Here is a 27,143-nt window from a genome sequence, read left to right as displayed (position 1 = left end):
AATACTTAATGGATTAGTATACTATGATAAAAAGAAGTTATTTAGAGTTAACTATTTCAAAAAACATAAAAACATTTTTTTTTTAAAACACTTGGATTAAATTTAATATCTAACTTACATTATAAAATAAATAATCAATAATATTACGGACTGCATTGTATTATCTCTGTAAAAGCTAAATACTTCTGTAAAAATAGACTTATTAAATTCTTTATGAACAATATTTTTAATCCTTGCAGGAATATTTAAAAAAATACTATATGTCCTTCCTACAGCCATTTTTTTTCATTGGTTACTCGACGCATATTAAATTTGACGTAATAAATAAGTATTTTCTGCAGACAAATTTTCGAAACTAAAATATTTCTATTAAAATTAGTAAAAGTGTAAGATGGCTGCATATTTCAATTTAAATTAAGATTTTTAATTTGGAAAGTTGAATACGCTATCGGCCATGATGTGACGTCATAAAATTATTAAACAAACTTCATATGTCACTTTTGAACTATTGAGCTTGTAAATATGAATTAGCCAGCTTGACCGGGTTAGTACCACTGTCTCAAACCGATACATATATCCTTCCATCAGCAAATGTTCCATTTCATAAAGAAATGGATTCTTAAACTTGAAGCTAAAATCTTCGTCCGACATCGAGCACAATGGAAACGCGCTCGCAGAAAGCCAGTACCTAATTCATTTCCAAGGAAGCGGTTCAGTCGCTGTGCGGCGCGCTTTAAGGGTGTACAGACAGCAAAAGTGAAATAAAATTTGTGAATACCGTGAAAGTTTTTTGGTTGTTATTATACATTGAAAAGGAAAAAACAGGTAAGTAAGGTATTTTTTTAATGAGTCACGCGCGATGTTTGTTCAAAATAATTTTGCGTTATTTTTTATTGTCTGTTTAAAAATATTTTTTTAAATGATTGTACAAAGAAAATGCTAACTGGGTTTGCTGGGTTTTTGGGAAAGAAATGACGTATCATTAACACATTTTTACTTAAAATTTTCGCTTGTTATTATATTTACATCCTGTTAAATTGGTATGCGATTTTTTTTTATTGAGTAAATCATTCAGAGTTATAATATTTTTTTTTACCACTAATAAAATATATTACAAAGTATGTAAGTATGAGTAAATATGTTTTAAAATAACCACATAATTTTTTGTGCGTGGGAGAAAAAAAAAAGTTTATTTGGCGACTATTTTTATAAAAAAAATAAATCGATTACTGTTATGGTAACGCAATATTAATTGCAACTTATAACTTGCGTGAAGAATTTGGCTACGGTCTAAAAAAACCTAAAAAAAAACTGAATCACTAGTTTTATTGCCCATTAACTCTCTAAGAAAGTTATAGCGAAATGTTTTTCGTTTGTTAATTAATAAAAATTTGACTTAGTAGGCCGCAATGTGACACAAGCCTAAATACATTTTTATGTTGAAAAAACTTTTGGTTGAAAACAGGTTGGTGTAGTCTGAGATTTTGTTGCTTTTGATGTCACGGTCTAACGGATTTGTTGAGGCGCTTTCAGACCAAAATTTCGCAATCTAAAAGTCATTCAAGGCCATCGTTATTATTATTTTTGTGATTCAAATTTTAGTGTTATTTGTACATATACAGTGTAGATTAATTATTGGATTCTAAATCATATGAAAGAACTGTGTAAACAGTGATTGAAAATGCATATTTTGTGTGTAATATTAGATATATTTTACTATATAAGAGTAATAAAAGGATTATAAAGTTGCGTAAATAGTGACGGACAACTCATTACGTACTATAAATAAAACAAAAAGGTTTTTATATCGGGACAATATACGCAGCACTTAATTATAAGTGGAGTGCAGCGAATAAAGTGTTTGCGGAAATACGTATTTCTTAAAAATTGCTACAAAAATACATATTAAATACCTACTGACAGATATTATAGAAAGAAAGAAGCCGTATCATTACATATAATAAAATTGTATTAGGCCGATCTATTCACATTATAAATATTGAAGTTACACTAATATTAGAGGACGAGATGGAGGTCTTTATTAGAGCAACAGCAGCCAAAAGAACAGTTTTGTCTGTCTGCATGTTTGCACACAGACAAAACTGTACGCATCACGCAAAAACTAAAGTATGGAATTGAATGCAGTTTTAAACGATGCGTAGCTAGAAGTTTAACTTAAGATATAGGCTCAATTTTATCCCTAGATATTTGGTGGGAATTTTATCCTGCATAAGAGCATAAGCTAGTATCAATAAAATATGCAAAATCTTTAATACGCAGCATCTATTTCCGTCATTGCATTTCCTAACGCTTTCAACAGCTTATTTACAACTGTAATTGTGAGTGGCATTTGATTGAATAACACCATATTTGTAAACATATGTTTATGCTCCAGGAACTATCATGTCTTAATATCGTTTGTTCGTAAGTGGCCGTCCCGATATTAAAATGTATGAGGAAAAATAGTAGGCGTGTAAACCAGTTTTTATGGTGTCTTGTTAGTTGTGTCGGTCGAAATTCCTCTGTTTTATAACACTTTATCTTAAAGGATGTAAAGAAACTGGATTTTATACTTGTATTAATTAGGTAGTCAGAGGATTTGATAAAGGTTTAAAGATGAAGCAGCCATCCAACATGTCGAGAATGGAGGCTTATGTTCAGCAGTAGACATCTTGTGACTGATGATAAATCAAGAGCAGCTGTCATTATTTTTGGAAGCACAGTATCTACTAACTGGTCATTCATGGCAATCAGATCTTTGAATTACATTGCACAGGACAGCTCGTGGTACTTTACTGTACTTTGAACCGTAAGTCTACTCCAATGAGGCGACCGCGGGATGACAATGCGAGTGGTTGGCCTCCCGTATTCGTAGACATCAACAGCGTCTCTCGGAATTCGGGGGCTCTTTAAATCCCTATCAAGTAGGACTAGCCGTAAGGCAAGATCGCGCAGAGACGGCTCCGCGCAGTTACCTTAGTGCAACAGGATATCATTGTGGTCTCGTATGCGCTGAATAAGGTTACCGAGGGTTTTATTCGGTATACCTGTGTGTATATAGTTTAAAGGTCTTGGCTCATGCTCGCTCTGACGATGCTATAATCCTGAGGGTCGCCATTAGGCTATAAGACCGATAAAACCAAATTAACCGTTCCACTCATCCCTCCAGTGACGATAGATTTAACGCATTTTTCGCTGTCATGAAAAGGAGTTAAGTATCATAATGCAATGATCCTTTCAGGGTGAAGATATTTGAAGCAGAATGAGAAGTAGAGTGAGCGTGGTGAAATGGTCCATCAAGAATATCTCATCAAGAGCAATATCAACAACGCCTCCCTGCTATCAAGCATCAGATGGAATTGAAATTGGTAAGAAATACCTTTAGTTATAACACTTGTTTTAAGTCACATTGTCTGAAAATACTTCTAGAGCTGGGTTGGTGAATATTGATTGAGATAGGCTAGCATAGTTAGCAACTATAGAGCAACTATAAAGTTCCACTGAATGGATAAGGCTGGACTTGCATAGCATATTACAGACAGGTTTTTTTCCATAAATAAGGACATGAATAAAGATTCTCATACCTGCCCTAAAAACGACGTCATGTAGGCGTAAATACCGTCTATAAAGAGTAGAAATATTACTTATAACTTCCAATAGCATAGTCCCATTGAGTAAGCTATTCGAAGAAGAGACATGTCTCTCAGGTCGAAACTCAGAAATCATTACATATTATAAAACAAAGCCTCCTGCCGCGTCTGTCAGCTCGAATGCAGAGTTAAAATTTGAAAACGACCGAATGGATTTCAATGAAATTTTTGATGGTGTTAGTTTGAGTAGGGACCCGACCAGGATAAAAAGTATGCCTACCCAGGGAGGTAGGCATACTAAGTTGGGATACTTTTTATCCCGCGAAAAGATATAGCGGGAATTTTATTTTAGAAAAACTCTCACGAGGCCATGCCGCGGGTTAAAGCTAGTATAAATAAAATAAATGAATTGAAGTCTAAGAGAATGGCGGTGGCGTAAAGAATAATAGTGCCTGAGAACAAACTCTGAGACAATAGTTTGGTAAACAATCAGATAAAAATGAATGGAACTATAATCTTCAATGGCAAACTCGTAGAGAGAGGGAGTATGAAATAAGATAATAATAATAATATTGGAAGGTGATTTCACACTTTAAATTCTTAATCACCGGTAGTTCAGGTCTTGAGCCTCGCCATCGGAGGTCATTCATTTCTAAAAATATATTTTTATATATTAAAAAATACTTTCAAAATTAACAGTGCTTAATTACAATAATACCTGCCTCGTATTATTTTCTGTTCACTGCTGCTACTGTTATTGGGCTTCGAACCTGCAGACCTTGGACTCGGCAGTCCGTTCCATTTTAAAATAAACTACAATAAAATAAATTTATATGTAATATCCACCTCATTCCATTTTGTTTCGCATAGTATAATGATGACGAAGATATAAGGATTTATTTTCTTTACGCAGTATACCTCAATTGCACCTGATGGTGAGTGAAGTGTGTATCAACTATGAGAGATAATTCGCATCATATTATATCATGCGTAGGGAAATAGTGTTAGGTACTTTCAGGTAGGAGATTCAAGAGAATTTTTGCCATGAAAAACAAAAGGTACTTAAATGCCTATATTTCTAAAACAGTGACAGGGCTTTTGAAGACAGACCTAGACTATAAAGTGACTGTGTAATTATTTCAGGGAATAAAAAAAATAAAAAAAATAGATAATTTTTTAGAATGATCAATGTTTAGATCTATCAATTATGCTAAATATAAGATAAACAGATCGTAACGATGTATTCGGGTTGATTTTTGTACCTGTTTTGTCAAATAAGAATGCACTTGTGTGTCACAAAAATGATGACTTCATCGAAAAACTCTCTCCGGACGTGCTGTTAAAAGTTACGAGTCTTTGTGTTGAACATAACTTTGGGTTTTCGACATTGTCCTTAATAAATTCGTTACGATTTTTATTAGATCAAAAATTATTATTCGAGGTCCGAATGATCCTTGACCTCAATCGACATCGTTTTTAAATTTTTCAAAAGTAAGGCCTCATTCAAGTTGATTTCTTTGGCCAAAAATTTGTGAAATTGTGCATTCTCATGAATAATGTATGCGATGCAAAAGTTTCGTGCGCTTCACAGGTATACAATGCATGTCGATTGATTGCCTGTAGAATTCATTGTTGGAGGTTCATAACGATGCCCTCTTTCTCAATAACCATTGCTATCCGTTCGTAGGTAGCGTTCACACGATTTCTCTGGAGTATGTCTCTTGTATAGCATGAACTGATAAATGATCAAGTGGATCAAATAAAGTGATCTTCGCCATCCATCAGCACCCTTAAAACAAAATAGTCAGATTGCGTACTGCCCTTAAAGGAAGGGAGTTGGTTTTAGGAAAGGAATTCGATTATCGAAAATTTGCAAATCTCGGAATTCGTCCTCGGTGGTAATATTTGCTATGAGAATACTGAGTTAATGATGACTTCTGCTTTAGAATATCTGTACTCTTTTGAATATACGAGGTCCTTGACATTGCGTTAGGGAATAAAGCCTTAATCTTATTTGCTTTATAATAACACTTTATAATAAGTTATTCGAACTAGATGTAAAATAAAAAAGCGAAGAGTCGAACAAATAAATATCAATAAAAAGCAATATCAGACTTTCAGTCAAAAATACACCCACAAATACCATACTTTCACTAAACTACAAAATGATAAAAGAATCTCAAAAGTGCAACCGGGATGTTTGTGAAAATATTCGTTATTCATGGATTTTTGGCTCAGTGTTAGCAGAAGTAAAGAGAAGTATGAGATTCCTTTATTAACGCAAAATCAATATGACCCTGCAGAGTTCCTGTAATTCATGGACAATAAAGTTCTTGAGAGAATATACTAAAAGTACTAAATATATGATTAATCATTATTTCAATTTTGGTTCAGTTCTCATTCTGGTACCTACTGGCAAATGTACAAAAAAGAAAGCATATCTAAAATTTAAACAGTATTTTTTGCTTCGTAATCAATGTACAATGTTAGAAATCTAATGTTCCATCAACACGATCGACCAATTTTGATAAAATCTATGGAATTCTAGTTCATTAGATTGTTCGAATCATTTTCTACAGTAGATACAGTGATTTAAAGATAGTATTTTAAATATAGTGTAATTCCAGGTAAAGAATATTACTGAGATTTGAATTTTTATTGTGATATGGAAGGGGTAAACAGAGATAATAACTGATGAAATATCGATAGGAAATAATTTTATAACAGTCATAACTTCATTAATAATCTATGACCTAGCATACATTGTTATTATTTACATTTTGTAACAGTCAACAACCAGCACAATATTAAAGATTCAAAAATGATTTCTACTAACAAATTTAAATCATCAATCTAAGAGACTTCTAAGAAAGGGAATCTCCTCAATAATACGTAATATGTGAGATGAAACAAAACACTGAGGCATACACCTAATATAGTTTTATGATTTTTGGCATTACTGTAGTACTTTTGTGGGTCTTTACTGTAGGTCAAGCAATGTCATCTTACATCTAATTCCTTTTGCTTAGACACACATATTTTTTTCTACGGCAACCCACCCATTCCTTTCATCCCTACTTTTTGTTTTGCTATAATATCCATTGCTATATAAGAAGTATAAGTCTGCTGGTGATAGGATATATTTTATATTCGCCCGGATAGCGACAACCGTACACAAGGTGTTAAAACCCGCCATAGTGGCCCACGTGTGTCGCGTTCCGGGATCAGCCTGTGTATATCCTGTTCCAACAGAGGGAGGGGGTAGTCATCTCTCGTCAATCGACATTCTATTGGACTCCACTCCACTTACCATCAGGTGTAGTGGAGTCACTTTGCCGCATACATATAAAAAAGAATATATTCTTAGAAACTGAAGCGAGTAGATTAAAAAAATAAAAATTACTATCGCTGGCTACAGAAATACTTTCGCCAATAATTCACCATCCAACCGATCGCTACGACTATCTTACGTAGTATATTACTCAATGCGACTATCCACGACCAACTGCCCGATCTGTCAAACGCTCAGTGTCTTCTTCTTCTTCTTTTGGGTTTGTGGCTCCACCGTTGTACATCGGTAATTTTGCCAATGTCAAAATATGTAGATGTAATGCACTCTATGAATGTCATATGGCAACTAAAGATCCGACCTGTGGTATTTTGTTACATTTTTTATATAAGTAAATACCGAAATGAAAACATAAAAAGCAAGAAAAAATAAAAAGTAATATTTTTTTAAGATAGCAAATGAAAAAATATTGTTGATCTTTTGGAAAGGACGCATACAAGTAAAGAACGAAGACCATAGAGACCATAGAGTAAGTAATAGAGAGATAAACACAGGAAATAAAAGATGGATATTTTCCACGTGAAAAAATGATAAAATTCTTTTGGGTGAGAATATAAAAAACGCTCAGTGATTTTATAGCAGAAGAGTGTCACAAATATCCTCACAATATTTTTTATTGTAACAATATGTATATAATATACTTAACTGAATCTCCTTCGTCAGGTAACAAACTTCCATCCCGCTCGTGTCCAGTCCACGGGCAGCGTTCAAGATCCACTCATGCTATAGATACATCGTTATTTGACACTGTCTCTCCGCCAGTGAAGTCTTGGGAAGAAGTGCCTGGCCCGAAGCCTCTACCGTTTCTCGGGAACACGTGGCGATTCACACCGTATATTGGTAAGTTTAATTTGATGGTGCAGTCTGATATTTTATTGCTTGGTAAAGTTATTGCAAGTAAATCTTGTATTAAGTAGTTTTTGGGTTTGTCATTTGGGTATTGATAAACTTCAAATAAAGAGATTGTTCACTCATCGCCATATTTAAAAAAAAATAGTATTTATCTGGCGCCTATTGGCTATGAACCAAGAATTTTGGTGTTATGTCCTTTTTGAAATATTTGTAGAAAACCCTGTTGATCTGACTACGTAAGTAATAAAAAAAATCTTTGCGAATTAAAGAAAATAAATACGAATTCTAATTAAATATGTGATTTAACACGATAATCGTATGTAGTATTGTGCGTGGTCGGAGTACGTTTCGTAATAAAAAGGCCGGCGCTTGCGCATCTAAACGTTTCCGGAAATCTGTTATTATCTTCATTACTAACGTTTGGCGAATTAAGTGCTAGAGAGGTATATTTGTCAACTTCAGCAGAGGCCTTTTAATAGTCATTTTGAAATCGAAACGACAAATCAAATGGTCGGTTTAAAAAAAATCTTCATTTATTAACTTTATTTAATGAGTTTAGTAAAAAAGTGAATAGAGCATTTTTTTCAGATACAAGAGTTACAACCCATAGAAATATTTGTATTTTGAGTACCAGGGTTTAAATTAAAAGATCGTTAATTTTAAGTATTCGTAAATTAAAGGCATATTATTTATTACAGTACTCGATATTTCTTGATTAAGTATTCGTATTTTTAAACGTAGAGGTTGTACTGAGGGTTGTACTATCATGTTGACATTCCGTTACTAAATGACACCACATACTGATCTTCTTGGAAGTAACACTTCGCAATGACTTACTGCAACAGTAGATGTAAAATAAAAACGCGGAAGTTTTTTAACAAAATACTATTTAATTAAAAGTAATGTTAATTTTACGCGTCCTAATGTAATTACTAATATTCTAAGAGAATTTAGCGGCAACATCACACTTTTAGTCAGAAATATAAGCACACGCCACATTCGAACTAAACAATAAAATGACAAAAGTCAGAAAAGTAAATCTGGAATTTTTGGCGAAAATGTTCTTTATTCTTAAATATCATTTATTAACGCAATGCCAATATGACCTTGTGCAGGGTTTTTACCTACCCATTAAAGTCACGGTGACCAGTATGCGGAAGAAATACCGGTATTTCCGGAAAAAGTGTTACGGAAGTCTTCACCGCAGCGAGAAATTTACTTGTGTCCGTTTATCATTACTGAATTTTATTGAAGGTTAGAGTTTGTAAGTTTCATACGACATATATCTACTTTTTAATATATAAAGTATTTCGGGTGAGATAATTTCTGGAAAAAGTGCATGTTTTTTTTCTTAACAAAATTTTACAATTTTACGAATAAATAAGGCTAAAAGTTCTGTATTGAAGTCGCGATCTTTTTTTGGGGTCACTGTTTGAAAGTATTGTCGCAGAAAACCTTGTAATCCGTAATTTTGGCGAGGCAACAAAATTAATATGTATGTGTTTATATGCATTTAAGTTTTTAATGACAACTAAATTTTACCCGCGAATCCGCTCGCGTTATAAACTGTTCTGTGAGAACAGTATACTTTCCTTTCTTAGCCTATATGAATCCAGGATATATTCTATCAATATGCCAAATTGCATCCAAATACGTTAAGCAGTTCCTACGTTCACTTATAACAAACATCTTCACAAAGTGCCTTTTATAATAGTAGGTAAATAAAATACGCCAAAACTTGTATTAAATTTGCCACTTTTGAGAACCCCAATGAAAAAAGGTTAGGTCTTTTACCCATCTGCTTGTATCCGGTATGGCAGGTTTTATGTTTCTCATGTATTTACGTAAACAGGATTCTTTGAGGTCAACCGACAATGATAAAACGAACGATAATAAATGCTTGTAAATTCAAAAAGTGAAAGGTTGTTCAGGGATTGAACTTGAGACTGCCGGGCCGTATCGACCCTGTATTTATACTTCTGTTAAGCTGACTGAAATATAATTGATAACCAATATAGTTTTAGTAAATTCTATCACTAAATTGACAGTTCGCTTTGCACGTATAAAATTTCGATTTTCAAAAAGGCAGTTTACATATATCACCTAGACACAATCTCCCGTATTTCATGTTACAATCTTCTTCAACACTTAAATTACTATAATAAACATGAAAGCAATGTAGAATATTACGTGTCTAGTGAAAACGCAATTACTTATTTTTGTAAATGGTTTTGAAGATTCAAATTATGTGAACTTAGACTGGCGTTTGAATGTTCGTGATTCTCGAAATGACTGATGTAAGATTTTGAATTGCGCAAGAGTTGTTGACCTTTCAGTTTGTTGTTAAAAATACTCGCCATCTTGAGACTAATTGCATGAGTGAAGGTCTATTGCCTAGACATTTGTGCATCTAATGATTCACGATTTTTAAAACCATTTTAGCGTTGGTTTTGCTTTCGATGCTGGTGTCAATCTGATCTATATGGTCTTTGGTATGCTAAGTTTTTTTTTCTTTCCGAAGAGTTACAAAAGATGTACTTATTTTCGCTTATAGTGTTTAGCTTTGGTAAGACTGGTGTAAATCTGATCTATATGGTCTTTGGTATGCTAGTTTTTTTTTCTTTCCACATAGTTACAAATTATGTACGTATTTCCGCAATAATTACTTAAATATAATTATTCTACAGGTTATTGTAATAAAAATGACAGAGGGGGGCGAGGTTCCGCTATTTGATACGGATTCTCCCCTGTATGCTAGAGTTTCACAATTGCTTAGTCTATTTTAGTCACTAAGCAGGGTAGTGCAAGTAACTAGGTTTGGCTGGTGGTAGGATAATATTATATCCGCCCGGATAGCGACCACCGTACACAAGGTGTTAAAAACCGCCACAGTGGCTCACGTAAGTGCATTTCGGGATCAGCCTGTATAAATCCGGTTCCAACAGACCGGCATAATTGTATCGACTGCCGTGGGGTGATCTCTCGTCAGTCAAAATTCTATCTGACCCCACTCTACTTAACATCAGGTGCAGCGGGATCACTTTAAAGAGTCCGTATAAAAAATCTTCCATGTTCCGGTGTGAAGGACCAGTGCAGAGTAAACCGGGCATTATGATACTTGTTTTAGATATAGAAAGTAGTAATTTTTCCTTAACTTCTTCCTTGTCAATATAATTTAAGCGGTCTTTACATAAGCGCAAAGAATATTCAAGTTTAGAAATTGTTGAAAACTAAGCTCTATTATTTAAATTTTAGGTATTATTTTCCAGATGTTGAAGTTTTATGAATAGATAGTTTTGATAAGTACCCATTGTGTATGTAAACGGCTTACCTACCACTTTGTTGTACACTAGCAATACGTGCAATGTACCTAAATAAATTTGAACATTAACATCAATTGAAATATTCTTTTTTTATCTAAAAAATTAAACACTTTAAAAAATTTTAACCAGCACAATAATTGGATTCTTGGATTTGTTCAGCTACTGTTGTGGGTAATTATATTACAATTTTATTACGAATAAGACCTCGATTTATGCAATATGCGTAACAGATTTGTATTCGGTTGCATGTCAAGTAAATATATCATGAGCTCACGCCTGAAACCTTCATTGGTAGAGCAGAGACGCATCACGCAGCTAATCAATATTTCGTCAAATTTCATCGTATTATGTGTTAAGGTTTTTGGCGATATAATTGTAAATTCTAATAAAAAAATCGCTGCAAAATGAAAAATAAAAATGAGATACTCAAAAAACATCATAATATTTCTTTGTGTTCATTTTATGAGTGAATGAAAGGGTAAGAAGCGATTGTTCTGCCAATATTTTTTTTTCAACAAAGGTAGCATATTAAATAAACTAAATTTATTTTTATTTCGTTGTTATGCTTCAAGGTTAATTGCTGTTTTTTCGTGTTGATTATTTCGTAAGTTTACGTCAGTTAATATTCATATTTTATAGTCATGATCAAGAGGTTATTTATTTTTAAGAAATTATTACTAAAAGCTTTTATCATAGATTAAACTTTAAAATACATATATTCTTCTTCTATCTTCTTCTATCTTCCTAATATCCGGTCTATATGTATAACTATGACTGATATCATTTGAGATGTCGTTAATATCTCTTTATTATATAATGACGATATTTAGGTGTTGTCTGCCTCAGTTGGTAGTTGTACTGCATGCACGTAACGGTAGTGCTCTGAGGTCCCAGGTTAGAATCCCGGGTCGAGAAAATTATATTTGGGTTTTTCTGCTCAGTATCAGCCCGGAGTCTGGAATTTGTGTCCGATATGGTGATAGGCTTGCCCCCCATCAAATCACGGACGGAACACACTTAGCGAAAAGTGGGTGCCCTGGTTGCGCCTCTGCATACCTCTTCGGGGATAAATACTTGATGTGTGTTTTGTTTTTTTCTAACTGGCTAATATCGCACTAGAAATCTTATAACTCTTTAATAATAGCCAAACAAACAACAGTCCTGTGGCTGAGATGATGATGATGATGAAACAAACAACAGAGCATCGCTTACCGACACAGCACAAGGACATACAGAAGGCAATCAGTAATTACATTGTAATAACATATGCCATTGTTTTCGTAAGTGCCGTTACGATGCCGGCATAACTAATGCTCGTCACGGCGTTACGAAAAACTATGTGGTACAAGGCTGTGGTTTTGATTCAATGCGCATATAATTTCGGCTGATGTTAATGACCTGTGGCGCCTCCTTGGCCTGGTACGATTGTGAACTGAAAACTCCTAAGTTTGACTTCCAGGTTGACGATTTTTTCTTTTTTGTAACATATAGGTGGTAGAATTTGAAGTGATAGGTTTTAAGTTTCACTTCCAGGTTGAGGATTTTTTCCTTTTTTTATAGGTTTGCGTTTGACACGATTTGGTCCTAACAGAAAATCTATGTCAAATAGGCGACCGAAAAATCTAACACAAACTGCAACATACGTAGTTTTTTATCTTAACGTTATATTGGAATAGAATCAGAATGAGGATGATAACGTTATTTCTAGTTTGTATTGATTAGTCAAACTGCACTAGGCCAATGTGCTAGACTAAGATAGGAAGCCCGCACGCTACAGTAGGGCAGTATATAAGAGCTGGTATATTTGCTAAGTACGAAACTAGTAAACTAGTTAATTACAAAACTATAATTAGGTTGTAAGAATGTGCATGAGTGTGGAATCTAAGTGGAGCCGGTGCACGCAACATGTTTCCTTTATTACGAAACAACACTACGGTTCGTAGGGCACGGTGGCTACACGTTTTATTTACAAGGGATATTTTTATTTATCCTATTTTTTATTGTTATTGCGCTCGCCTCTATGTTCTTTCGCCGAATATATCTTCAGTTTTTTTAATTATAACGGTGATTGCTTGAATATCCATTTTCCGAATAAATATACTTGCGCACTTGCGCAGCTATGTAAGTGCACGTGCGTAGTTGTGCGAGAACGCTGTGTCACACCATACCTCCCATATAAAAGCAATGTGCGCCTTTGTTTAATTAGTACGTCTTACGATTTGTTATTATTACCATCTAAGTACGCCACGTTTAATAAAACGTACTCTGGAGTTTTGAAATACATACTATATTCAGTGCCATCTTTGGAGCTTCATTATAGCTAGAGTTGTGACTCCCATACATAACCAGCAAAAACACAAACAACTCTACAACCGTGTAGTTTTTTTGGAAGATTACCGAAATACATGGTTGCTCTGTTTGGGTGCTAAATTTAAACCAAATACATTAAGTAGTTTCTGCGTTTATTATTAACGAATATCCAACCATCAGTGAAAAAGCATGATTTGACAGCAATATAGGAACAATATATTAAGCTACTACTTAAAGATGAATTGCCTAGGTGGCGTAGTTGTATTATCTTACGACTGCAGTGCTGAGGTCTCGATTTCGATCCTCCAGGTCTAGCAAAGTGATATCAGGTTTTCCAACTCGGACAGACCGGAGTATGGAATTTGTGTCTGATAAGGTACTTAATAAGCTTGTCTCCTATCACATCATGGGACGGAACACACACGGTGAAAAGTTGGAAACCAATTGCGGCTCTGATGATGATAAAAGGCGTGAGTGTGTATTTTAAGATGATTTTTTTTTACTGGAGCTTCATTATCACTAAGTGCTACAATATATTTTTATCCCATGAACAGTATTATGGTAACTTAAATGGACGAATTGCTTAAAAACAGTTTCCTGTTCTTGAGTAGTTTGCGAACCGGATCCTAACATATTATGGAAAAGAAAGTCCCAACTCTTTTGAAATGGTAAAATGATGCAAATACATTCAAATTTGTTGTTTTTGCCTCCAAAAATATATTGACCAGTTTTACAAGGCGCTTTCTATACAATTTTTATGTTAATCAACAAAAGCTTTCTTATAGACAATTTACAAAATAAAATGAAAATTTCTCCTAACACCTGGTGCAGTTTAAATTTTAGTAGAATTCTCTCAAAAATATTTTAAAATATGGTCACCCTATACTTACATGCAAGGAAGACTAAACACATGTTGTGATGCAGGACAGTATGACATAGAAAAAAAATGTTTACTACTTTAGCTGCCATTTGCTTCTGTGTTGTACAGATGTCACCAATCTTTATAGCTGTTAATGACGAGCCTGTATGGGCTAAAACCCTTTGCCTTTCCAATAAAATGAGAAAATTAAAAAAAAAGTCTTTAAGGCTGACCCATAGACACAGAAAATTCATAGGCAAAGCGAATTTGACCGTAACAATATTTTTTTTTAAAAACTCATCCCGACTATACCCTGAAAAGGGTAGGTAGAGGTGAAACCAGGGCAGCCACTACTTGCCAAGTGTGTTCTATCCCATATAAGGTCTCGCCTATCGCCACATTGGGAACAAATTCCAGACTCCGAGCTGATATTTAAGAAAACTCGAACATCACTTTGCACGAACATCACTTTCCCGGGATTCGACTCGTATCCTCTGAGCAGTGGTCGTGCCGCAATACAACGCCACCGAGGCAGTCTGTATGTATCAAAATCTACTAATTAGACTGCGCTGCGCTGAACTTATTTGTTAGTTGCCATATGTTACGACTTACGGTTTTGGTTTCCCTCTCACTACCCTTGGTATCAATCCTCGTGTTACACACGCATTAATTTATAGTATTATTTACGGACGCCAATATTGTTACGCAAGATAAGGTTTTAAATATGATATTGAGTTGGAATTAGTGTTAACGAAGTAAAGTTACAGGTTTGTTATCGCGAGCAATAACAAATTATTAATAACTTTAGATAAGTGTTTTCTGTTTACGTGTTTTATGTGTGATAGCTTTGGCCTGCGGGTCTGCTTGCGTGACTTTGTTTCCGGGATAAATATTTTCCCCGGATATAAAATACCATATAGCTCTCAATGAAGGTAGCTTTCTTTTAGTAAAAGTATTTTCAAAAGCGGTTCAGTAGTTCTAGAGATTAGCCCCTACCAACAAACAAACTCACAGACTATTCCTTTATATAATATTAGTACAGATTATCTTTCTAAAAAAATCATGCTGCAATTTTTATATACCTGCTTTTATTAACCTTAATACATACGCCTTGCAGTGCTAAACGTAGGAAACCCTTATAAAGTGAGTGAAAACGCAATCTACCTTAAGTGTAATTTTCATTACCGTGAATTACACTTTCATGTAATAGTACCTTCTGACGGGAAATGAGAAAATGCATGACTACTCGACGCGATATCCATTGCGCGTTTTAATGAACTTCATTAGATCATGGTGTAACATTACAGGGAATGGATATTTAATGTGTATTAAAGGAAATGAGTCTATTAAACTGGATATCACGAATGGTCAGAAAGTAGATGGGTTTTTAATTATTATGATGCGAAGTTTGTACAAATGGAATGATGTCATGTATGGCTATATATCTATGTTAATCTAAAAGTAAGTACGCACGAATATATTTTAAAAATATAGAATGAAATGGTAACTATAACGCTCTGTGAATGTTAGAAGTAAATTATGTGAGTGTAAAAAATCGCCTTATAATTTTTTTTTGCAATGGGTATATCGGCTCATAGATAACCTATCGGCTATTAAGTTAAAACTATTTTACAGATTTTGTTGCGGTTTTTATATTATTATTTTCTGCCGATCTTTCGAAAACTTTGCGGTCTTTAAAGTCACGGGAGACTGAGTTATTAGTCGATTGAAAAGTCCAAGTTACAATATCTTCATTGACAATTATACAAAAATTTCAATTATTTTAGCTATTGACAGTCCGATCTAGGCAGAATGAGCTCAAAGTCTTGAAGTCTTCATTAATATCGGCTACAAAATTTTAGGTGTTTAAAACTCATGGACGAAGTTCGTAAAACCTAATGAAAAGTCGCGAAGTCGTGTCTGTGTTCAATTTAATATTATAGGAAGATACGAGTCGTGAACATGATATGAAAGTGAAATCGTAAGGTTACGAAGCGTCCCTGCTAGGGTTGGCAAGTTATCGCATAACAATTTTTTAATCATTAATAAATGCTCTGTTACTGTAGATTTTATTAAAAAAATAAATGTAGGCTCTCAGATACTGTAGATCGGTAAAATACCCATAGAATACAGTTTTTTTATTGCTTTGAAAGACGAGACGAGCTTGCTGTTCGCCTGATGGTAAGCGATACGACCGCCCATAAACAGTAGAAACACCATCCAACAAATTGAATTACTAAGTTTTGTTTGGTATTTCACTGCGCTCGCCATTCTAAGACATGAGATTTTAAGTCTTATTATGTCCAGTAGTTACATTGGCTACAATGTTCTTTAAATCGTAACATAACATTGACTACATACTGCTGCTTGGTGGCAGAAATAGATATTGCGGTGGTATCTACCCACGTTCTTTTGAAATGAAAACATGGATTGTAATTGTACATCTATATTAGATCGAAAATAAAACGAGTTCAATGTAAATTTGTTCCAAAGTCGTTGGATGTGGTTTGAAGGTATATAGCTTGAAGGCTATAAATATAAATATGGCAATTTATAAACTGTTACGCAAGACGCTTAATATCTCAATCAGTATTGAGTGTCTACTCTAGACTGATATTAAGAAAATAGACTCCTACATCGTTTAATATTATGGTTCCTTATTTTTATTATAACATTATATTGTTGGAGACAGTAACATAAAAAATGAATATATGGTCACGCCTGTATACTTCAAAGGTTAGGCAAAGTCTAAATATTAACTTTAATTTTTGAAACTTTATTTCATTAACTCTAACTAGTAAGTAACAAGTGCAAGTGTAACTACTAGACATAATAAGACTTAACATCTCATGTCTCAGGACGGCGAGGGCAGCGGAATACTAAACAATACTTTGTAATTCAAGGTGTTGGATCGTGTTTCTACTGTTTATGGGCGGTCGTATCGCTTACCATCAGGCGATCGGCAAACTCTTCTCGTCATCTTGTACAAAAAAAATATATACTGGTTAAAATATTTTTTTCATTGATAATATTTAGTACTATGTTCCTATAACATATAGAGCTGTATTATAAACTTAAAAAAGCGGCGATAGCCTAGTTGGTTGTGGAACGGACTGACGAGACGAATGTCCGCAGGTTCAAATCCTAAGGGCACACACCTCTGACTTTTCTAAAAAATTATGTGTGTATTCTTTGTGAATTATCGCTTGCTATAACGGTGAAGGAAAACATCCTGAGGAAACCTGCATACCTGAGAAATTCTCTATTAGGAATTTTCGAGGGCGTGTGAAGTCTGCCAATCCGCACTAGGCCAGCGTGTTGGACTAAGGCCTATTCCCTCAGTAGTAGAGGAGGCCCGTGCCCAACAGTGGGACAGTATAAAATACAGGGCTGATATTATATAATGAACTAAAATACATTATAATGTTCTTTCCAGGAGGCTACTCAGTGGAACACATAGATAAGACATGCATGTCTCTGCGCGCGCAGTACGGTAACTGCGTCAAGATGGCCGGCCTGCTGGGCAGACCGGACATGCTGTTTGTGTTCGATGCTAGCGAGGTCGAGAGGGTGTTTAGAGGAGAGGATTCCTCTCCACATAGGTAAGGATCAGTTTATATAGACATTTAATGTGTGTATTCGTTCCGTCATTTAATTCATATGCTAGTTTTGGTGTGATAGGTGATTTTTGAGTTTGGTGACAGCGAAGGCTGCGAAGTAGAAAGCCCTTGGTTCAATTCCTAGCGTAGGCAATTCATGCCTTCAATGCTGTATCAAATCTTCGACCACCTTTCGTGCCAAACGATTGAAAAGCATGGATTGTATTTTTAATGCTTTATTCGTAGCCTAGAGTGCAAGTGAACTTGATCTCAAGAGACTCTAACCTCCTATACATAGCACTGTATGGTGTTGCTATTGTTTATGGCCGATCGTATCTCTTACCATTAGACGAGCGGCATGCTAGTCTCGTGATTCAACTGCAGTAAAAAACATTCACCAATCAGGAAACATGGTTACACTGTCGGCTTTGAAATAAAGGAATAGGGTGAATAGAAGGGTTTGAATTTAGTACGAGCATTTGGATGTAATTTTAGACTGCCTCTGTGGCGTAGTTGTATTACGGCACGACTGTAGTCTCGGGTTCAATCCCCGGGTCGAGCAAAATGATATTGGGCTTTTGTACCCAGTATCCGCCCGGAGTCTGGAATTTGTGTTCGACATGGTGATAGGTTTGCCTTCTATCACATCATAATACGGAATACACACGGTGGAAATTGGAAACACCAGATGCGCTTCTGCCTACTTCTTTCGAGATAAATATTTGTGTGATGATTATTTAGAGGTAAAGTCCACCGAAATAATTTATATACAACTTGCAAATATTCTAATATGTTCCATATTGGCCTTGGTTTCGCAATGTATAGACCAGTTTGTTAATTAAAATTTATATTTCCAACATATAACATAAGATGACAGGACGTCTTGCACAAGAGGGCCCGCAGCGACTGGATGCATAAAGCAGTAGACCAAGACTTGTCAATTATCGCTTGCTTTAACGGTGAGGAAACCTGCATACCAGAGAAGTAGTCTATAGACATTTCGAAGGTGTGTGAAGTCTACCGATCCGCACTAGGCCAGCGTGGTGGACTAAGGCCTAATCCCTCTCAGTAGTAGAGGAGGCCCGTGCCCAACAGTAGGACAGTATATAATACAGGGCTGATACTATTGTATTATTATAAACCTTGTGGTGTACCTTCAGGGAGGGAGTACCTATGTTCAGCAGTAGTCTGCAACAGGCTGATGATAATGATGATGACGTAACATTAGTAAATATTTTTTTTTATTACAGACCGTCTATGCCGTCTCTGAATTACTACAAACACACATTGAGGAAAGATTTCTTCGGCGCCGAAGAAGATTGTGCCGGAGTTATTGCTGTGTAAGTTGCAATGCATGTATCTATCCAAGTTGTAAATTATCGGGTTTATATAAGTGCGTCACATTTTGACGCAACCTTCGGCCCAAAACAAAAGTATTTTCCTGATGTTTATCTTTTTTTTTTTTTTGGTTTCGCGGAAAAAGTGCCTTATTACTACCGCCCAGCCTACGTGGGGGGCGACTGAGCGGTTATGCTGGGATAACTGTGCCTTACGGCCCGGCGTTGAGCCGCCCGGATTTGATGACGACCTTCGGGCGACCGCCGGGCCGAGTCCCTAACCCTATGTACAACTTAACCTATGCACGGCCTATCAGCTAAAACTCCGCGGTGGCCCTCTTCGGCGCATTAGGGACGGCTGCGGGCTTCCTCTGACGTTGAAGTGTCTAGTCTGCGACCGCAGCCGCCCCTGCGCGGTGCCGCCCTGCGGTCCGTCTCCTATTGTTACCGCGCACCGAAGGACGCCCTCGGCGTCTACGGCAGCGTGAGGCCATCTACACACTACCGTCCATCCCGGGGGTCAACCGACAAATGTGCAAAGATGCACAGAAATGCACTAGGGTGGACAGCCCCCTGCTGCCCGCCGACGACCCCCTTCGTGGCCCCTATTAGTCGCCTCTTACGACAGGCAGGGGATACCGTGGTGGAATTCTCCAAACGCCCCCATTCCACAGGGCGGATTCCTGATGTTTATCTACTTTACACAGGAAACTTCTGTACATAATCTTTTATTGCTTTTAGTCATCAGTTCAAGGGTCGCTCAAAGCATCTTTACCTGGCAAGGGATGCGTGTTGTAATATAGGGTAAAGTCGTACAATTGATCTTATTTTTCCAGTCACGGTGACTCTTGGGCAGCCTTCAGAACCAAGGTGTCGCGCGTCGCATTAAGCGCAGGCGCCGCGGCACAGTACACCGTGCCAGTTTCAGAAGTGGCAGATGCTTTTGTACAGAGGTATGGCACACCCTTGTTACTGGGATATTAATATTATTTGAAAAATATTTCCTCGTCAGAGGGAAAGTAAAGTAAGTAAATTAATAACCAGCGAAAACTGCTGAGCTGATATTACAGTATGGTATTGATAGATATTAAATTTGTTACAGAGTCCGTGAAATAAGAAATGAAAAATTCGAAACGCCCGACGACTTTTTGAATGAAATTCACAAATGGTCATTAGAATGTAAGTATGATTCAATCATGTTTTTTTTATTGAATTAAAATTAGTAAAGAGAAAACTATTGTTGATAAGGACACAAAAGTTTGATATTTTGATTTTTTACAGATACTTTTGTGGCTGACTGAACAAACAATGTATTTAACATAAATGTCTTGTGTACCTGTAGGGCACTTTATTTTATTCTCTGTTTTAGATAATGTTGCTACTATTTATAGGCAGGCGTTACGCTTACCATTTCACGAAAATTCACTTTTTGCTATTTAATTATAGATGAAAAGCAGAGACCCGGATAATAACCGTTAATTATAAAATATTGCTAATTGATCTAAATCATTACCAAATAGAAGAGCAAAATAGTTTATGCTAAAATCTGCCTTATGTTACTCGATTGTTAACCGGTTAACACATGTACAGTTTTTAACACGAAAAAAGCCTTTAAAGGAGTTGCCTTTTTAGTCATCATAATCATCAGAATATCCGCTGCTGAACATGGGCTCCCCCCAAAGACTTCCAGTTGAGCTATGAAAGCGGTCTGCATCCAGCGACCTCCTGTAACTTTTAATAGGCCATCTGTCCACCTCGTGGGTAGACGTCCTTTTTAGCACTAATGATATTTATTACATTACTTTTAATTCATCTATGTATATAAAAAGGAATCCCTATTTTCCCTGGTCACGTCATCACGCGTGAACGGCTGGACCGATTTCACTTTTTTTTTTGTTGTGTTTGTTATTGTCAGGAGAAGGTTTATATGAAAGAAAAAATCCAAAAAATTGCGCGGAAAATTAGAAAATTTAAGAAAACTTAACGAAACTATTACTTTACAGTTATATAAAACTGTCAATTGTTTGAAATAATTGTCAGCGATTGACAGAATGCGCGCTGCAAATTCATAGTTAAGACGGGACGACGTCTGTCGGGTCAGCTAGTAAACAATATGTTATTTACTTCTAGCTCTAGGTCTGATAGCTCTCGACACAAGGCTGGCTTGTTTTGATGCAAACGAAGGCTCTGAGAGCCAGCGGCTGATAGACGCTGTGAACACGTTCTTCTTATGCGTTGGGGAGCTGGAACTGCGCGCGCCGTGGTGGAGGCTGTACCCCACGGCCATGTTCAAACGATATGTAGCAGCGCTCGATACTATCCTCAGGTAAATATAACATTATATTACACATCGATAAATTTTCGAATCTGGATACCACTGGCGAAGGGTCCATATAACTCGATTCCTATCGGCTTTCCTTTCAAATTTATATAAAAATCTAATTATCAATATCAAACAATATTTTTAATTCAAAGTATTGGATGGTGTTTCTACTGTTTGTTGGTGGTCGTATCGGTTACCATCAGGCGAACGGAACGTTCGTCTCGTCATTCAAAGCAATAAAAAAAAAAACTATTTGCAGACCGCATTCATACACATTAGTACCTTCATGTTGTGCCGGGTAACTTAAAATATCACCCTTTTCCACTGTTAGATACTATCATAACACCACTATTATCATCAGCCGCAGACTGTCAGTAGACAGCAGTAGCTGAACATGGCTTCTCCCAAAGATTTCCAGATCGACTTGTTGGAAGCTGCCCGCTGCCAACGATTTCCTACGTTTTTTATCATATTATACTAGTTAAATTAAAAATGTTAACCTATCTTCTTCCGCTAAAATAGCAGAACAAAAATTGCTCTCTGTATGTTAGAGATAGCTTAAAACTAGTCTTTAGTGGATTGTTTCAATGTTTTTCATATAAAATGGTGCCTACTCGTTGGCTTGATATTATAGACTTCTAACATTGGGCAAGAGCTAAAATTTCTGCTTTTTAGGACCTTTTGTGAATAGTATCTAAAATTCTTATCCCATTTTCATTTAAAATTTAGTTCATATCTTTCTTACTTAACAATATCCTTAATTCCAACATGTTTCCATAACTTTGCCAGTGTAACTCTGAGCCACGTAGAGAAGGCACTGGAGGAGATCAGGTCCCGCGGCAGCAGTAAGTCGCTGCTGCAGGATCTGGTGACGGCGGCCGGGCCGAGGGTTGCGGCAGTGGCGGCTTTGGACATGTTCCTTGTTGGAATTGATACGGTGAGAGACTGTTTTTGTCACTTTTATCCAACTTTCAAGGATTTTCAATACAAGGAAGTCATAAAAAGATGAGTTTGTTTTTAAACGAGGAAGTAAGGTCCTTCAGTCAGCGAATTTTTACATATGACCACGCAATTTTTTTCACAATCCTTTCAAAATGCCTAATATTTATTCTTTTATAATTAAAATCTTTTTTTAACAGTAGGAATATTTATAGCGTTTCGAGAGCAGTAAAGTAGCTTTAAAGTTATAACATCTTGGATGTTTACAAAACTATTTTATATTTAAGAACGCCTGCCAACAATGTATCGGCAAATTGTGGCAAAGCCTATATAATTATGAAGTCTATTGTTTGTTTGTATGTAATATGGTATATTAAGAGAAAACCAGTTTTCACGTGGCAGAGCTGCAAGCAAAAGCTAGTTATTAATAATAATGTTCTCCTTTCCAGACCTCCAACGCCGTAGCATCGATTTTATATCAGTTGTCTTTGAGGCCTGAAGTCCAAGAAAGGATTCATGAGGAAGTTTCCAAAGTACTTCAAGGAAGACCCATGAAGCCAGGCGACATTAACCAAATGCCGTATTTGAAGGCATGTGTTAAGGAAGTATTCAGGTAGGTACCTCAGGGTGTTAAGGAATAATAATGCAACCAATTATTTATTGTAATTTTCAATTTTTGCTGGTGGTAGAATATATTTTATATCCGCCCGGATCTCATTCATACATTTTCGTACACGAAATGTTTCATAAAAATATCTACTTTAGGTCTTTTTCAAATTTTTAACTATCAAAATATTTCTTATTAAATTGGCTAATAGAGTTGGTTGCTAATTAAAATGATGTGTACCTACTCTAGGAGATGCAAAGAATCAAATATTTTTGTGACATTTTTATTGTAAAACGAATGACACAATATCCACATTATAAATATTTGAAATTACCAAAGTTAAAATAACATTTATTTTTTATTTATTTTATAAAATCCCTTAAAACGAAAGTGAAACAATCTGATAGATGTATCTTAAAAGGAATAAAGGATAGAATATATGGAATTATGATGTTTAATTTATGTTTTGCGCATAATTTAAAGCCTTTAACATCAAGGATAGAATATGATATAAAATTTTGAAGTTTAATTAACATTTTGCGCAACTTTATTCTAGAAGGGAAGCAATCTAAGAGGAAAATCTTTCACGCGGCGCTGATCGGCAACTAATATCGATGGACATCGTTAATTTTATTTGTATTTGTTTTTTCAGAATGTATCCAGTAGTTATTGGAAACGGACGTCAGTTAACCAAAGACACAGTTATCAGCGGCTATAACATACCTAAAGGAGTAAGTAATTAATATATAAATATTACTAATGTGGGATATAATGCCGAGACAAAAACATACATCCCTCTCACTCCCACAATCACGTTCCGTTTCCCACACTAATATAAATATTTGCTTGCTGTGGTCTCCTATAATTGAAGAGGCACGTCATATTGTTAATTGTACCAATATTACGACATTGTATTTATTATATGCTGTGTATCCTTAGTTGGAGGTCCTTAAATAAATAAATATCATTTTGTAATATTGGACACTAATTATTGTCAATAAGTATGATATTGTTTAAGTAGATTGGTAAATATATTATATTTATATGGCCATAAGAAAGAAGAGAACTAAAGGTAATCCAAAAGGGTAGGTTCTTGATAAAATCCTAACAACTATATTACTCATAAAAACTTAAGGAACATCTCAGAAATATAAAAGTTTAAGCACCTCGCCACTAAGTAACCAGTGACGGTTATCGTCGCATTTTTTTTAAAATTTATTTAAGGGTATTTTTCGAAATTGAAATGTCAACCCCATTATTATTGCATACAAGATTAAATGTAAAAAACAGAAATAAAGAAATTTAAAATAATTAATAACAAATACAATTATAGGTAATAACTGATGTTAGCACAACTTTAGACATTTGTTAAATAATTTTTATAACATTAGCCTCATCCGATTTTGAACAGGCCAAAGTACAATTGTAAAAGCGTAATTTAAAAGTAATCGTTGCATTGCAAAAGCAGCCTTCATTCTTACACATTAAGTTTAAATTTCTTCCAGACTCAAGTGATATTCCAGCACTACGTGATGGGCAACTGTGAGGATAACTTCTCGGACGCGTCTCAGTTCAGGCCCGAGCGGTGGCTGCAGCGGTCCCCCACGCAGCGGCATCATCCCTTCGCCTCCCTACCTTTCGGGTTCGGGAAGAGAATGTGTCTCGGAAGGAGATTTGCTGAACTTGAGATTCACACGATTATTTGTAAGGTGGGTGTTGTGAGGCTTTTGAGACGATATTTATTTCTTTAGATTCATCAATGTTGGTCAGGTATCTTCAGGTTTTGTACTTGTTCGAAGTGATTGTAAAGATTTTGGACTAGCAAATTCTTGCAACAATATAATATGTGTAAGATATTTCTGAAGACCTGGTGTTTTGCAACACAAGCTAAGTATGTGTGGACCAGAGCCTGAGCCTAGAAAGCCAGAATGCAGGCATGTCACATTGTTGATTGTAATAATGCTGTAAAAATACGACATTGTTTTTACTATATGCCGTGTATCCTTCGTTGGAGGTCCTTAAATAAATATTATATATATAAGCAATACAATTTTATTTTGTTTTTAGATGGTGCAAGCCTTCAAAATGGAGTATCATCATGAGTCCATGGATTACCACGTCCATCCAATGTATACGCCGAATGGACCAATCAGATTAAAGCTTATTGAACGGTAGATATCTATAGACAGGTGTTTTGTTGTAGTTATTGTAAATTTTTGGGCGAAATATAATATTTTTTTCCAATGTACGGATGATTTATGTAATATGTATTGTGTTGTATAAAGTACTTATAAAATTAAGTGTTAAGATAATAAAAAATGAAGAAATTAATTTGTCTTTATTTATGCTACCTTTCTATTGAAGGTTGTGATATTTTTAACGCAAATAAGAGAGGTTTTGCTTAAATGTAAAACATAAGATTGTATTGTTTGTGAGTTATAGTAAATATTTATATGAATCTAGATGAAATATTCTAGACTCAGTTTTGAGGTCTCGGGTTTGATCCACGGGTCGAGAAATGAAATATTTCTACTCAGTATCAATCCGAGTCTGGAATTTGTGTCCAATATCGATGGGTTCGTCTCCTATTTCATTATGGAATGAAACACATTTAGCGAAAAATAGCTGTTCTGGTTGTATCTCTGCTTACCCCTTCAGGTTAAAGGCGTGAGGGTGTATGTTAATGTCGTTATATAGTGGTGTATTGCAACCCGCACTAGGCTAGCGTGGACTAAGATTTGATCGCTTTATTAGCAAAGCCAGAGCACAGCAGTAGAAACTTATATTAACCCAAAGCATATCTATAATATACTAGCTGACCCGACAGACGTTGTCCCGTCTTAACTATGAATTTGCAGCGCGCATTCTGTCAATCGCTAACAGTTATTTCAAACAACTGACAGTTATATAAAATTAATATTCTCGTTAAGTTTTTTTTAAATTCTCTAGTTTTCTGCGCAATTTTTTGAAGTTTTTCTTTCACAAGAACCGTCTCCTGACAATAACAAACACAACAAAAAAAAAAAAATAGTGAAATCGGTTCAGCCGTTCACGCGTGATGGCGTGACCAAGGGAAATAGGGATTCATTTTTATATATATAGATTATCTATGTTGTAAGTATGCGGAAATAAAAAAACAATGACATTCATAGAATGTTTTACTTAGATTGACTTCGAAAGTAATCTTACTAACATTACAAATTGAAAATTGATTTTAGTGATGTTACGTACATGCTACATACCTTAAAGGTGTCTACAATATACTCCATTTATATCATTTTCTTAGTATTTATTCGCAACATGTACATAAAATCACCGTTAGTTAGTTATATACATTTAATGGCCACATAATTGTACTGACAAATATATTTACAACAAAAATATCACAAATGAGTATATCATTTCATTATCAAGAAAATTTTATACAAATATAAAAACACATTTTATAATTTTTTGTGATGATTTCAAATACATACATTGACTAGGGATTACAAATATACATTTTGTGAGTATGCATTGATAATATATTTGATCCGTATGGCACTATTTCATGTATAAAATAGATATTCTAAAAGCGACTGTAAATATTAAGCTAAGGCAGTGAGGATTTCGTATTATATCGCGGCCATTTTATACAAAAATAGCAAAACAATGGTGACGCAAGTGACCATTTACAAATATAATATCACAATTATTCCTTTTACAAAATTAATTTAACATTTAACATGGGCTGTTAGCTTGAGGAGTTGATTTCTGTTGTCTATGAAATTTCTTGTATAAGTAAACGGCTAGCGTGACAGAGAGTACCATGAAGGCAGCTGAACCCAGGGCCGCGTACAGTCCGTTTGCAGAGTAAGCTATGTTCTCACTGATGCTGTTCACATCTCTCACCTTTCTTGACCTTGGTGCGGTTCTTTCGAATGCGAAATTGTCTGAAAATAATATTTCAAGTTTTAATATTGTATTCTCTTTATGACTAAACAACTTTTTACGTTTCTTTTTTAATATAATATAAAAAAAATATTTGGCACAAGTACATACAGTTACAGGTTTTG

The 27,143-nt window shown here is 35.3% G+C and overlaps 2 protein-coding genes across 2 annotated transcripts; one reads left to right on the top strand and one right to left on the bottom strand.

Annotated features, from left to right (window-relative positions):
• The first annotated feature begins 704 nt into the window (after nucleotides 1-704).
• Nucleotides 705-25,361, top strand: LOC115446071 (probable cytochrome P450 49a1). The gene is made up of 13 exons (XM_037447697.1): nucleotides 705-825; nucleotides 3,242-3,368; nucleotides 7,603-7,779; nucleotides 17,720-17,885; nucleotides 19,133-19,222; nucleotides 20,056-20,172; nucleotides 20,322-20,398; nucleotides 21,350-21,545; nucleotides 22,332-22,479; nucleotides 22,931-23,094; nucleotides 23,741-23,819; nucleotides 24,594-24,797; nucleotides 25,156-25,361. Exons 2-13 carry the CDS (start codon nucleotides 3,263-3,265, stop codon nucleotides 25,261-25,263), a joined length of 1,632 nt encoding a protein of 543 aa, XP_037303594.1. The 5' UTR covers nucleotides 705-825; nucleotides 3,242-3,262; the 3' UTR covers nucleotides 25,264-25,361.
• Nucleotides 25,362-26,228: 867 nt separating this feature from the next.
• Nucleotides 26,229-27,020, bottom strand: LOC119188443 (vegetative cell wall protein gp1-like; the record flags this gene model as incomplete). The annotated part of the gene is given in 1 exon segment (XM_037447526.1): nucleotides 26,229-27,020. A coding segment is annotated over 1 exon segment (212 nt), but the record flags the coding sequence as incomplete, so codon positions are not given.
• Between the last annotated feature and the right edge of the window lie 123 nt (nucleotides 27,021-27,143).

The sequence above is a fragment of the Manduca sexta genome, chromosome 7 (genome assembly GCF_014839805.1).
Source record: "Manduca sexta isolate Smith_Timp_Sample1 chromosome 7, JHU_Msex_v1.0, whole genome shotgun sequence".
NCBI classification, from domain to species: Eukaryota; Metazoa; Arthropoda; class Insecta; order Lepidoptera; family Sphingidae; genus Manduca; species Manduca sexta.
This window is presented reverse-complemented; position numbering and strand designations above follow the sequence as displayed.

Bases quoted from the DNA above. Each gene is read 5' to 3' on its own strand.
- LOC115446071 (XM_037447697.1), top strand. From the start codon at position 3,263: ATGAGAAGTAGAGTGAGCGTGGTGAAATGGTCCATCAAGAATATCTCA. The intron at 20,399-21,349 runs GTAAGTATGATT...ATTTACTTCTAG, and splicing joins TCACAAATGGTCATTAGAAT to CTCTAGGTCTGATAGCTCTC. The intron at 23,095-23,740 runs GTAGGTACCTCA...TTGTTTTTTCAG, and splicing joins TGTGTTAAGGAAGTATTCAG to AATGTATCCAGTAGTTATTG.